We start from the raw sequence: 13,081 nt of genomic DNA on the forward strand, positions 1-13,081 counted from the left end.
TGCCTTGGCATTCATTTCCCCCCCTTTATAACATTCAAACTTTTTTATATGAGGTTATGTTATACATCAATATCTCATGCATGAACTTAAGCTATGTATAAGTGAAGAGTGTGCTATCGTTTTAGCAACAAATCATTGATGAAATGAGCTGTTTTCATTGTCATTTTGGGGCATTGAATATTAGTGTCAAGACGACTGCGGCAGTAAATCTTGTTACTCTTTTAGCCGTGAAAGCATCATTGTGTAGAGGAAAGTAGGAAGAAAAGTTAATACAAACTAAACCTATAATGTTAAAAACATGTGCCATCATTCACTAAGCAAATGCTTATTAGAGATTACAATAAAACTGCATTTATGTATGCAGACATGGTACCTACTAAAGCATCAGAATGGGGAATAAGGGTGATTTAAAAGTCTCTAAATGTGGCATTGTTGCTGGTCTGGTCTGAGTATTTCAGAAATGGCTGACTTACTGGGATTTTCTTGCATAACTGTCTTTAAGGTTTACATAGAATGGCCCAAAAAACAGAAACTATTCAGTGAATGGCAGATCTCAGAGTGAAAATGCCTCTGGACTAACTGCTTTAAGCTGCTGGGAATTCTCATTATGACCAAGATATGCAGAAGAGCATGGATAACACACGATAACACACCTTTCTTGAACATAACAATGAGTTTATTGTACTCAAATGGTCTCCTTGGTCTCTCAACAGATAATTATATTCTCAACATAAATGTTTTTAAATAGTTTTTTCTATCACGTTTAAGTAGATCTCATGTCATATACCTTTCCTACAGATTGTACCGTTGAGTCTGCCATAACTGGAAAGCAAGCTTGAGAGGTTGACTGAGAACCAGTGCCAATGAGCCACCTGTTTTTGACAGTCAGAGGCTGAGTGAGGTGGAACTGCTGCTGAAAGAGAGTCAAGGCGAAGGCAGCAGAGTGCAGCTTGGTTTCATTTTGGTAAAGAACAAAGCAGACCGTCTGCCATTGTAAAAACTTTGCAATGACAGACAGAAAGTCCTCCTCAGGTGCTGCCACAGGGATGATATGTGATATACAAGATTTGGAGCCAAAACAGGAGAAGTGTGTGGCAGGGGGATCAGAGAGAAAGTGGGAGATCCCATCTCTCCAGGATCTGGAGGAGGTTTTACACTCAGCTCCACGCTCCTGTCGACATGGAGACGAGGTGTGGCCGAATCTGTTTCTGGGAGACATGTGAGTATCGTGAGCTGGATTTAAATTCAACGTATGCACATCTGGATTGTATTCATGTGTTACATCTGCTGTTTGTGTCAGGTTTATGTCTCATGACAAGTTTGGGCTCTACCAGCTAGGGATCACTCATGTGCTGAATGCCTCACATGGTAAACTCTGCTGTAAAGGTAGTGATGATTTCTATGGAACCACAGTGAAATATTACGGAGTCCCTGCCAACGACCTCCCCACATTTGACCTCTCGCCATATTTCTACCCCGCAGCTGAGTTCATTCACCAGGGTTTGACATCAGGAGGTACTGCAAGCAGATTTTCAGAGAGGATGATACAGATCTGAGTTTTCATTATATTTGTTTCTGCCTTTTCTGACTTTCAGGGAAAGTGTTTGTGCACTGTGCTGTGGGTGTGAGTCGTTCAGCTGCATTGGTCCTAGCCTACCTGATGATTCATCATCACCTCAGTCTGTTGTCCTCTATACGTTGTGTGCAGCAGAAGCGCTGGATTTTTCCCAACAGAGGCTTCCTGCGACAGCTCATAGACCTGGACCAAAAACTGCAGGATGATGGTTTAAACGAGCCAGAGTAAGAAAGCCAGAAACAACCCTCTATTTCCTCCTCCATTTGCACCATTTATTGCATGTATAAACCAAAGTGTTCAGCTTCATTCACTCCCCTCCCCTGTCCTCTTCTAATGTGACATCAGTGGTATCAGAGCGAGCTCCTGAATTCTCCCCCTGGGGTTTTTTAGCATCAGTGAACAGACCAATCAATGCTACAGCGTTACAACATTAAATAACTACATCCAGACAGTCCGAGAGCACACTGAACACAGAGAGCTAATTTTGGAGCCAAGCAGCGTTCAAACAACCACCTGCTCATGCCTCTCACCGAGCTGTAGACTTCGGTGGGAAGGGGGACGGTGGGCACAGACAGCCAGAGCAGTGCGGGGGTGTGCTGAAGGAGCAGTCTGCGTCCGGGGAGAATGTCAAGGAGCAAACAGCTACAGGACCTGCTACTCATTAAAGAACTGGAGGTCATCTTGGATTCCTGCCCTGTGGGGCTCACACCGGTGGATGAAGTCTGGCCCAACCTGTACATAGGAAATGTGTGAGTGTGCTTTTGTACAACATCTTTCTGAATTCTGTTGGAGAGAAATGCCTGCTGAAAAGGAGAATTTGTATTCCTTTTACATTTAAGTTATTTAGCATTTATAGACACTAGACATGGCTGTTCTATTCTTTAGTTTTACTCTTTTTTCCATCTTTTTCCATGTCTACAGGGCTGTAGCACAGAATAAAAAGACATTGCATAAGCTTAGCATCACTCATGTCCTGAACGCAGCGCACTCCAAGCAGGGCAGCATTGGTGACCAGAGTTTTTATGGGAACACCTGCGTTTACTTTGGCATCCCAGCGGAGGATTCAGAGGACTTTGACCTCAGTCAGTACTTTAAACCTGCAACTGACTTCATACACAAAGCCCTGATGAGCAAAGATGGTAAACTGAATGTGAATATTATACTGGGTTTTTTTTTCTTTTCAAGAGCTGGCCCTCATGATATTTTCCATCCTTTTCTACAGGAAAAGTTCTGGTGCACTGCATCATGGGTGTGAGTAGATCGGCCACTTTGGTCATAGCGTACTTGATGCTGTGGCAGCGTCTTACTCTGAGAGATGCTCTGAAGCATGTTGTCCAAAAACGAGCCATTTACCCCAACCGGAACTTCCTGTCCCTCCTCCTCAAGCTGGATGAACAGCTGACACGAAAGAGGAGGCTGTGTCCTATTCTCTGACAGCCTTTGTTCCTCACTGCACCTTCATTTGATTAATGAACACCTCTCCATATGTAGAACTCCACTCTAATTGGCGATCAGTAGTTTGTAAATATGATGTGTAATTAGATTTTGTTTGATGTAGTTGCAGGTGTAAGTCTGGAGTGACCTTTATTTATTTATTTTTATTTTCGAGGTTGTCTGCTGCCTTTCTACAGTCCAGCAGCAGCAGCGCTCACACTGAGCCTTTATGTCATGTTTCTCCTGGTTTGTTTTTCATATTTAAATCATATTCAAATGTTCTCTGTGAGTGTTAGGAGTCCTGCTCACATGCTATGTACGGACAGTTTTATGAAACCCATTAATGTTTTGTCAAATCTCACTTAAATTGTTTGGTCAGATGCATAATGTTCAAAAATATGTATATCTGACTTCTAACAAGGTTTAACCTTGAACAGTTTTCCTGATAAGACACCTACTTTTTTAGTCAAGGATTCCTCAAATAAAATAATTATTTGTTTCATTTTGCTTTTTTTTTTTTTAATTGCCAAGAGCTTACTTAATATTGCCTAATCAATCTGACAAAAACAGGTATGTCTAATTGCTGAGCTGTATATCTTAACAGTGCTCTGTTTGATTGAGATCTGGTGACTGTGGAGGCCATTTGAATTCAGTGAACTCATTTAAATGTTCAAGAAAGCAGTTTTTATTGATCTGAGCTTTGTGACACAGTCTTTCATCCTGCTGGAAGCAGCCATCTGAAGATGGTACAGTGTTGTCACAAAGGGATGGACATGGTCAGCAACAATACTCAGGTCAACTGTGGTGTTTAAATGATGCTCAGCTGGTACTAAAGGGCCCAAAGTGTATCAACAAAATATCTCTACAATCATTCCAGCACCATCAGCTTGAATGTCGCAGCAGAAATCGAGATTCATCAGAACAGCTGATGTTTTTCCAGTGTGCTGTTGCACAATTTTGGTGAGTCTGTGCAAACTGTTCTTTTCTGACAGGAGCCACACCCACTGTGGTCTTCTGCTGCTGTAAGCCAAAGTTAAATGTGATATATGTTCGGAGGTCCTCTTCTGCATACATTTGTTGTAACAAGTTGACCTTGACAAGTGGTTACATGACTTTATACTGCCTTCGTACCAGCTTGAAGCAGTCTGGCTTCAAGATGACCTTTTTAGACAGAGTTGTGTGGGGAAATCACATTAGATAAATGGACTGGTTCATATATAAAGCGTTTTTCTACTTCACCTGAGCACAAAACTTCAAAAATTCAATAATGTGAAGTTATACAACTTTACACTCATTCATACAAGCGCTTTTCCCCCCAAGTAAGTGCTTTTTATCTAACATTCATGTACACTCTTTTGGATGCATCACAGAGCAACTTGGATTAGTATCTTACCCAAGGATATTTGACATAGGAGATCTAACCACTAACTTTCCATTTAGTAGATGACCTGCTCTACCTCCTGAGCTGCAGCCACTTGTAGATCAGCAGTTTCAGGAATATTTAAGGTTGTTGGTGCCTGTCTGCTGCCAACAACAATGCCACATTCAAAGTCACTTAAACCACCTTTCGTCCCCTATCCGGTGGTTAGCTTCAACTTCAGCAGGTCACCTTCACCATGTGTACATGCCTGAATGCAATGACTAGCTGCCATGTAAATGTAAGTCATTAGATATTTGCATTAACAAGCAATTAAACAGGTGTACTGAACAGACTGGCCCGTGAGTATGTATCGAAATGGAAGTAGCCATGGTGACATTACTTACTGGTTCCTGTTTTAAAACTTTGAGTCACGGTCACATTCTTGTACCTAATAAAGTGGCTGGTCTGTGTACATAAACAGTTTTAAAATGATGGCAAAGCAAAGGTTTATTTACTAAGTTTGGTCATTAGTTGAACTTAGATGCATGAAAGGCAACTCTGAAGTGGCAGTTTAAAGGGTAATTGATTTGTCAGGATGAGATTGGTAGTGTCTGGACCAACTGGAGACCTATTACCACTGTGGGTTTTGTGTCCGCACGCAGAGGAAACCTTGAACAACAGGAAAGAGTTCAAGCAGGAAATGGTTAAACAAACAAGAAATAAATTCAGCTTGAAAAAAGCAGATAAAAGCACTTCTGCTACCACACAAGCTGACAGAACAAACTGGTGGAGACTGGTAGATATAGTGCTGGGCCTTGATTGGATGATGAAGTGTAGGTGTGCCATCAGGTGTTTGCTCAGGAGTAAGAAGAGACCCAAAAGATAAAAACATTATAATTCTGACAGGGACCAGAAAGAAAATATAGGATGAGAACTCCAAAATAAAAGTGAGGTTATGCCAACTGTTACTGTTGCACTATTGCACGCCTAAGGTCATGCAGTCTTCCTTTCTTTAATTGGTTATTTGATAGTAAACAGCCTAAATCAGTATGAGCAGATTAAAAGCAGATAAAGCTAATAAATCACTGGTGAATATCATCCACATCTCTTAAAGGGACAGAGCAGCAGGCTTTACTCTGCAGCAGGGTAGCAACTCAGACACACGCAGAGCAGCCACGTGTTACATAACAGTCCACAGTCATCGTGGAAACATGTGAGCTAATGTTAAAGTTCACAGGATAAGGCTCAGGGTTGCCCCATGAGAATGAAACATCAGGTCTGCATTCACCATGAATAAAATGGGTTTTGAGTGCCTGAACAGTGAACACAGTATGTTAGATAACTTTGTCACTTTTGAGTGTATGATTACAGAGTTATAAAAGGAAACAACCCCAGCTATGTGTGACTGTGATGAACAAATAAGAGCAGGCAGAGTAGGAGAGGAAACCGAAGCGCCTCGAAGTGAGGTAAGTTCATGAGATTGGGCTGGTTTGGGGGATCTTTCAGGTAAGAAACATTTAGAAAGAAAGCATGTGTGGCATCTTGAGAAAATCCCACTCTCAGGTCTGTGTGTTGTTAAAAGAAGCTGGGATGACTAATAAGTTTACATAACAAACATTAACATTTACAGAAGCTTTTCATAGTGAAGGGCTAATAAATGACATGTGTTTGTGCGATTTATGAGTGTCTGTGTGTTTGTACAGTATGTCTCTTAGGGATCCTCCGTATGAACCTCCCTCTGTCTCAGAGCTGCAGGAGTTTCTGCTCGCTGACAGACGACCGACTGGACATGTCAATCAAGTCTGGCCTAACCTTTACATAGGCAATGAGTATGCGTGCACATATTAACATGCACACACATCTATAAACATTCTGCACTCGTGCAGCACTGAGTGTGCTATTGTGTTTCAGGGTAGCAGCTCGTGACAAGGGCACTCTTCACAATCTGGGCATTACTCACATTGTAAATGCTGCTCATGGAACCCCCAACCCAGGCCACGGGCTCTATTTCTACGTCAACACTGGCCCGCGCTTCTACAGAGACATGTCAGTGGATTATTATGGTGTTGAAGCTGATGATGCAATGGACTTCATCCTCAGTCCATTCTTCTATCCAACAGCAAGATACATCAGAGCTGCACTAGCCATGGGAGGCAAGTGGGCAGGGTTACAGCATGTGGCTGGATTAGATCTCAGTGTCATACAGCCACACCATCTAATGAGATTAGATTTTATTCTTGACTAAAATAAGGAATCCTTATTTTAGTTTGGATTTAGATTTGGTTTCTGGCTCCAGCTTTAAAATTAGGATTTCATTTATTAAGCAGAACAAGCTCTTCAAGCCTACCTGGCCTTATGTGAAAAAGTGATTGCCCCACAACGACCACCACGTTTGACTGTTGGTATGACATTCTTATATGAAAAGCTGTGCTAGTTTTGCAGGAGATGTAACAGGTCTAAAACCTACCCACATTGCTCACTCCTGGGAAGGTTCAGACATATTCCAGTTTTCCTCCATTTGTGCATTTGCGCCCTCACTGTGATTTGCTGGAGTTTCAAAGGTTTGTAACACTTTTCGGACTTTGTTTCCCATCTGTTCTTGAGTTTCTTTAGATTTCGGCATGATGTGTTACTTTTTGAGGTCTTTTGGCCTACTTCACTTTGTCAGACAGGTTCTATTGAAATGAGTTCTTGATTCATCAGGCCTGGCAGTAATCAGGCGAGTGAAACTGAACTTAGCTTTCCAAAAAATGCTGTTAATCATGGTTAATTCATGATTTAACAAGAGGGGACAATTACTTTTTCATACCAGGTAGTAACGAATGAAATCACAATTTAAAAACTGATGATGATTTGAAACATTTAAGTGTGACAAATGTGCAAAAAAAAAAAAAAAAAACAGACCAGGAAGGAGGCAAATACTTTTTAACAGCATTATATATCTATAAATGGTATTGAGGGTAATGTTTATCATCTCAATCCCAGGACGGGTGTTTGTACACTGTTTGATGGGCGTGAGTCGATCTGCAACCTTGGTGCTGGCCTTTTTGATGATTGTTGAGGGCCTGAGGCTGCAGGAGGCAGTAGCCGCTGTCAGGCCGCATAGAGACATCTGCCCAAACCCAGGCTTCCTGCAGCAGCTCCGTAGCCTCGACATGAGCCTGGAGAGAGAGAGGAGGAGACGAAGACAGGCCCAAACACTGTAAAGATACAATCAGTCACACACAAACCCATAAGCATCCACATATGCAAACACATATGCACACACACACAACACACACACATCTTTATTGCTGCAGGAGTCACTTAGCCCGGCAGGAAGAAACGGCATCTCTGACAGAGCTGAGGAACATCCTTTGGACAAACAGGAAGCCGGTGGCACCCGTCAATCAAGTCTGGCCAAACCTCTACATTGGAGATGAGTGAGTGGAAAACTCAAATGTATCAAAAACGATATTCTAGTAAATCAGTCTGTATGCCGTGTGTGTATGCAGGTCTGTGGCACGAGATAAAATCACACTTTCATCTCTGGGTATAACTCACATACTAAACGCTGCAGCAGGACGACACCGCATTAACACAGGCCTGCAGTTCTACAGAGACCTCAAAGTGGAATACCACGCTGTTGAAGCTGCAGACCACCCAGAGTTCAACCTCCAGCCTTTCTTCAGATCAGCCGCACAGTTCATTGACAGTGCGCTGAAGAAAAATGGTTAGAGGCTAAGCAAATAGACATGCATACATTAATGTTAAGCAATCTGCGAGTTACTTTCAGCTATTATTAAAAGGACTGATCAAAATGTCTTTCAGGGAAGGTGTTTGTTCACTGTGCCATGGGTGTCAGCCGCTCTGGAGCGCTGGTTTTGGCGTACCTGATGATTTGCCAGGGCCTGTTGTTAGTGGAGGCTATCACTGCTGTGCGTCTGAATCGAGACATTGGACCCAACTCTGGTTTTTTGGAGCAGCTGAGGCAGCTGGAACTGAGCCTCAATACACAGAGCAGACAGATCCCAGAGGAGGACTGTACCAACACATCCTGATAATGAACACACTCAGGAACGCTTCATTCCTCCCTTGATTGGCAACCTGTGTTATTTTAATTAGTTTCTATCAAAATAATTAAAACTTTAAAAAAGGTCTGCGTGTCACCTATTAGGAGAGAGAGATTTTTGTTTTTTGTTGTTCCTCTTCAGTGGACCTGAGGACTTTCATTGTTGCTAACCTCACCAGTGTGTTCTGTCTTTTGGATGTAAATTCACTGGACATTTTATTAGGTACATCAGTCCAACTGCTTGTTAATGCACATATGAAATTAGCCAATCACACCAAAGCAACTCACTGCATTTAGGCATGTAGATGTGACTGATATGACCTGCTGAAGTTCAAACTAAGCATCAGAAGAAAAGTGATTTAAGTGACTTTGAATGTGGCATAGATGCTGGTGTATGCAACTGAGGTTTACTGAGAATGGCCTGAAGGACAGAAAATATCCAGTGAGTGTCATTTCTGTGGTTGCAAATGCCTTATTGCTTTCAGAGGTCAGAGAATGGTTGGACTACTTCAACCTTACAGGAAGGCAACAGGAACTCAAACAAGCTTTTGTTGCAACCAAGGTATGCAGACGAGCAAGTCTGAATACACAACATGCCAAACCTTGAAGCAGATTGACTACCACTGCAGAAAACCACACCAGGAGTCAATTCTGTCAGCCTAGAACAGGAAACAGAGGCTACAATTCACACATTCTCAGCCAAACTGGACAACAAGGGACCTGGTTTGATGAGCCTGACTCTTTCCTGGTATTTCTTTCAGACCATTCTCTGTAAACCCTAGACGTTGTTATGTGTGGTCATGAGTTTTTCTAATACTTAGAACAGAGAACAAGAGGCCAAGTCCAGTCATCATTATAGTCTTTTATTCTTCTTCCAAGGCACAGCAGATGTGTTGGCAGGGCTAGAAGCTATCGGTATACATTCTGGGTGTGAATGAACACATCAGGTACACACGCAGATCTACATTGTGTCGCTCTCAGTGAATAGTCAGTGCTGCTACATGCTCAGTAGGCCCAAATAAAAGTGAAAATGCGGTTAACATTCTGTGCTGCAATCCAGAGCCTTGTCCATTAGTGTCATTTGGACTGCTCACTACTACTGCTTAAACGAAAAGACTTCACATACAGGTGCATACAAATTCTCCACTGTTAAATTAAGGGAAATAAAAATATGAATTTGCTGACTGACTGCATGTATTAATGTAAAAATATGTTTAATCCTAGATGACAACAAACTCATTTTAAATATATTTTAGTGTTAACCTAAAAATAAAATCTACGTTGCTAGGCTGACAATATTGCCTGATAAAAAGAGTTGTCTTGTTTTCAAACCACCGGGGTCATCTAAAAAAGGAAACAAATGGATTTTTCAGATGATGCTTTAGAGCATTTAACGTGGGACTACTGAGCTCAGACAGAGGGATAATCTGGATATCTAAAAAATAAACACCCAAACAATAAAAGGATGCTGCCTAAAATCATCAGCTTTGCTAAAATTTCCAAACAGTTCAACTGTTACAAAGAGTGCAGTACAGTGCAGCACTACAAATAGATTACAAAAAAAATGCAAAGCAGAGTAAAACATTCATATATTTTGGCTAAAAATAAACAGACCTTAAAAAAAGCACTCCGGGTCCTCTACAGAGGACGGCACTGTCTGCAGTAACCTGGAGTTTGAGTGTTTAGAAGCTCACAGTAATGTAAAACAAATCCTTTGGCATTGATCACTGTGGAAGTTCAACTAAAATGAAAACACAGAACTGAAAACGCACATTAAAAATATATCAGTTAAGCTTGACTTTGACTTCAATGTCACACATACTGCTGCTGTCAAGTGAAAACCCGTGAGCTGTAGTGTCAACCTCACAAGAAACAACATAGTCACTAACAACCATATATTTTATTCTAATCATATAATTGCTTTAAAACTGTCTCACTTGTATTCATAACACCTTTAAGTCCTTCAAGTATAAAATCATTGAAGTGATGATGCTAGAACTTCTGAATTTGTAGATCTTTAGTAAAGAACCTTTATTGTTAAAAAGTAAACAGGAAGGAAAGTGAGCGCCTCAGCTCGCTCCACTACTCCCGACTTTAGAGTCAAACTGAGTGAATAAAGCTAAAAATCTTTCATAAAACAAACAATTATTGTATGTACAATAAACAGTAAGAAACTCACTGAAAAAAACTGAATGCAAAGTAAACGTCCTCTGGGAGCATTTTAGTGTCATAATTCGCCTTTAGAAAATAGAAAACATTTTCATGCAAAAAATATATACCTGAACTTTGGATAAAGTCTTGTAACACAACATACCAAAAATATACTTTAAAAAACTGTCTCCGATATACCTGTGCGATTCCGCTCACGCCATTAAAAGAAACCTGCATGGGACCAGATCTAATGCTTCCTGGTGCAAACACCCAAACTACAGTGGAGAATGGCTCAAAATCCCGCAGCTTCCTCTTGAAGTGCACATGCTTACGCTTAATGCATATGCACATTGCTACTTTACTCGAGGTTTGTGCTATTGAAGCAAAGTTTTAAAGAAAGAGCATCATCCATGTCAGCGACCAGGTATGATTATTGGTACCAGGGGGTCTTCCGCACCCATCGGAGGGTGAAGCCCGCATCGGTGCGGATCTTGATGGAGGCTGCTTCTGCTTCTCTGACCGTCTCCTTCACGGACTGCATCAGATTCTGGGCGTTATGGACCAACATCTCTGTGGCCTGGTGAGGCAAACAAAGCAGTAAAATAACAGCTTAAAGATCTGTCACAAATTTTGGCCATGACATGACTAATCCACCTTAAATGCAGATTTTAAAAAAAAAATTAAGTGTCCCATCAGTTACATTTGTTCAGTAATGCCAGACTACCAACTCAGCTTTTAGTGTAATAACAGGGACTGCAGTGTGTAGTAGAGCTTTTCAAGTTTGAAAAGACAGCTACGGCATTGAAATAGCACTTTGCTTTCTGCAGATGCTGAGTTTATGGATAATAATAGAAAAAAAGGTTGGATTGTGCATCACTGTGAGGTACAGTTGGGGTGAGAAGTTTACTTACAAATGTCATCTTGATTTTGAGCTTTTTAATTATTTCTTTGAACTGTTGCAGGGTGAAATAATTGTACAACGTACATCTTTAAAAAGCAAGACGTGACAAAGACACAAACACTGACACAAAACAAAAGAAGATTGTTGATTTGTGTCTCTGTGCTTTTTAACATTTTGCTGTTCCAGGTGTTTTTTTTCTTACAGGCGCAACATTTGTGCTTTTCTATTTGTGCTCTATCCTTTTATTGTACTTTGTCCCATTTTTTCCACTGTTCCTTTTTCTTTCTTTCCTATTTTTTCTCTTGCCTGTCAGCTTAGAGATTGCCATATTATACATTTACTGTAATAACAGAAACAACCCAAACTGTCACCATTCAGGAACAACCCAGGAATCTCCAAGGTTCAGGCCTGCCGTGAACTGGAAACTGCTGGAACACCAGTGTTACTGTGCACAGTGAAACGAGGTGATTAAAGGTGTGATTGGAAAAACTGAAGGTGAGGCTTTCAAATCTAAGGACACTGTACCAACTGTCAAGCATCATGGTAGTTGTAGCATGTTATTGGGCTTGTTTTACTGCCAAATACAGTGGACAGTGGATGAAATAATTAAGAAGGAGGGCTACCCCTAAATTCTTCAGCTTCAATTCAAACTAACATCTAGATGAAACTTGGACGCAGCTGGATGTTCCAACAGGACAATGATCCCAAAATCACATCAAAACTAGTTTAAAATGAGTAAACCTCAAGGCTAACATCAAGCCCTGACTGCAACCCTACTAAACATTTGCAGATTACACTTAAAAGTCAGGTCCATGCCTGGAAACCAAACAATTTAAATGAACTTCACCAATTCTGCCAAGAAGAGAGCCAAAAATGATACCAGAAGTTTGATGATGATTACCAAATGCATTTGATCAAGCTGCAACTTGCTAAGTGACATTAAACAAACATTAGTAGGTAGGGTATGTATATATTTCAGCCTGTATGTACACTTTTGACCTTATGTGGATGAGAGAAAATCCTTCATAAATTCAAACTTGTGCACAAGTTCTTGCTTATTAAAGTCATTAAATATGTATGCTGCACAATCACTCCACTCTGGGAAAAGAACAGCTCAAAGAAATCATTAAAATACCATGACATTCATGCCCATGACGGGTGAATTTAAATTTCTGACCACAACTGTATGTGCTTTGTTGTGCGTTTACCTGCTCTGACTCCTCTTCACTAATGTTTGTCCGTCCCAGCATGGTGGCTTTGACAGTAGAGAGGATCTTCAGCTGAGTACTGATGGTAGGGATTCGTTCACAGACCTTTGGCAGGAAGAACAGATGTTAGATGTTTCCCGTTGAAGACAGAGTGCGCTTGTGTCTATGCAAATCCTCACCTGCAGCAGGTTCGTTCTGATGCGTCTGTCAGTGCACTGTTTGGCCACTTCTTTTGCCAGTCTTGTCACCTCATCCGAGGCCTTGGCGATGTCCTTAGCGCACTGGATCAGTGCTCGTTTGTTCCCGCTTCCACCACGCACCAGCCGAGACATTTCTGCCATCAGCAGAGCCATCCGCTTGGCTGCGGCTATGATGTCATTACCCTGTTGAAGAATGGGGA

At 41.4% G+C, this 13,081-nt stretch overlaps 4 protein-coding genes across 11 annotated transcripts in view; 3 read left to right on the forward strand and 1 right to left on the reverse strand.

Moving 5' to 3' along the window:
* Window positions 1-88: 88 nt before the first annotated feature.
* On the forward strand, window positions 89-2,130 carry LOC113034547 (dual specificity protein phosphatase 13-like). 2 transcript variants are annotated; one of them, XM_026189191.1, is made up of 5 exons: window positions 89-1,219; window positions 1,301-1,386; window positions 1,483-1,515; window positions 1,596-1,800; window positions 1,922-2,130. In XM_026189191.1, exons 1-5 carry the CDS (start codon window positions 1,008-1,010, stop codon window positions 1,941-1,943), a joined length of 558 nt encoding a protein of 185 aa, XP_026044976.1. In that variant the 5' UTR covers window positions 89-1,007; the 3' UTR covers window positions 1,944-2,130. The 2 variants fall into 2 exon arrangements, with proteins under 2 accessions (XP_026044976.1, XP_026044975.1); XM_026189190.1 differs by having other exon boundaries at window positions 1,301-1,515.
* Window positions 2,131-2,133: 3 nt separating this feature from the next.
* On the forward strand, window positions 2,134-3,512 carry LOC113034551 (dual specificity protein phosphatase 13-like). Its single transcript, XM_026189196.1, has 3 exons — window positions 2,134-2,325; window positions 2,498-2,715; window positions 2,799-3,512. Exons 1-3 carry the CDS (start codon window positions 2,201-2,203, stop codon window positions 3,008-3,010), a joined length of 555 nt encoding a protein of 184 aa, XP_026044981.1. The 5' UTR covers window positions 2,134-2,200; the 3' UTR covers window positions 3,011-3,512.
* Window positions 3,513-3,560: 48 nt separating this feature from the next.
* Window positions 3,561-8,508, forward strand: LOC113034530 (dual specificity protein phosphatase 13-like). The gene is made up of 7 exons (XM_026189165.1): window positions 3,561-5,836; window positions 6,074-6,199; window positions 6,282-6,523; window positions 7,356-7,572; window positions 7,670-7,792; window positions 7,865-8,082; window positions 8,181-8,508. Exons 2-7 carry the CDS (start codon window positions 6,075-6,077, stop codon window positions 8,408-8,410), a joined length of 1,155 nt encoding a protein of 384 aa, XP_026044950.1. The 5' UTR covers window positions 3,561-5,836; window position 6,074; the 3' UTR covers window positions 8,411-8,508.
* A 1,141-nt stretch (window positions 8,509-9,649) lies between these two features.
* Window positions 9,650-13,081, reverse strand: part of LOC113034509 (vinculin-like) — a 30,618-nt gene continuing 27,186 nt past the window's right edge. For all 7 annotated transcript variants that reach the window (XM_026189113.1, XM_026189115.1, XM_026189114.1 and 4 more), the window contains 3 exons: window positions 12,861-13,064; window positions 12,682-12,786; window positions 9,650-11,149 (listed from right to left, as the gene is read on the reverse strand). In XM_026189113.1, coding sequence (XP_026044898.1) covers window positions 11,003-11,149; window positions 12,682-12,786; window positions 12,861-13,064 — 456 coding nt within the window. In that variant the 3' untranslated portion in view covers window positions 9,650-11,002. The remainder of the gene's footprint in view (window positions 11,150-12,681; window positions 12,787-12,860; window positions 13,065-13,081) is intronic.

This window comes from Astatotilapia calliptera, chromosome 13 (genome assembly GCF_900246225.1).
Source record: "Astatotilapia calliptera chromosome 13, fAstCal1.2, whole genome shotgun sequence".
Classification (NCBI taxonomy): domain Eukaryota; kingdom Metazoa; phylum Chordata; class Actinopteri; order Cichliformes; family Cichlidae; genus Astatotilapia; species Astatotilapia calliptera.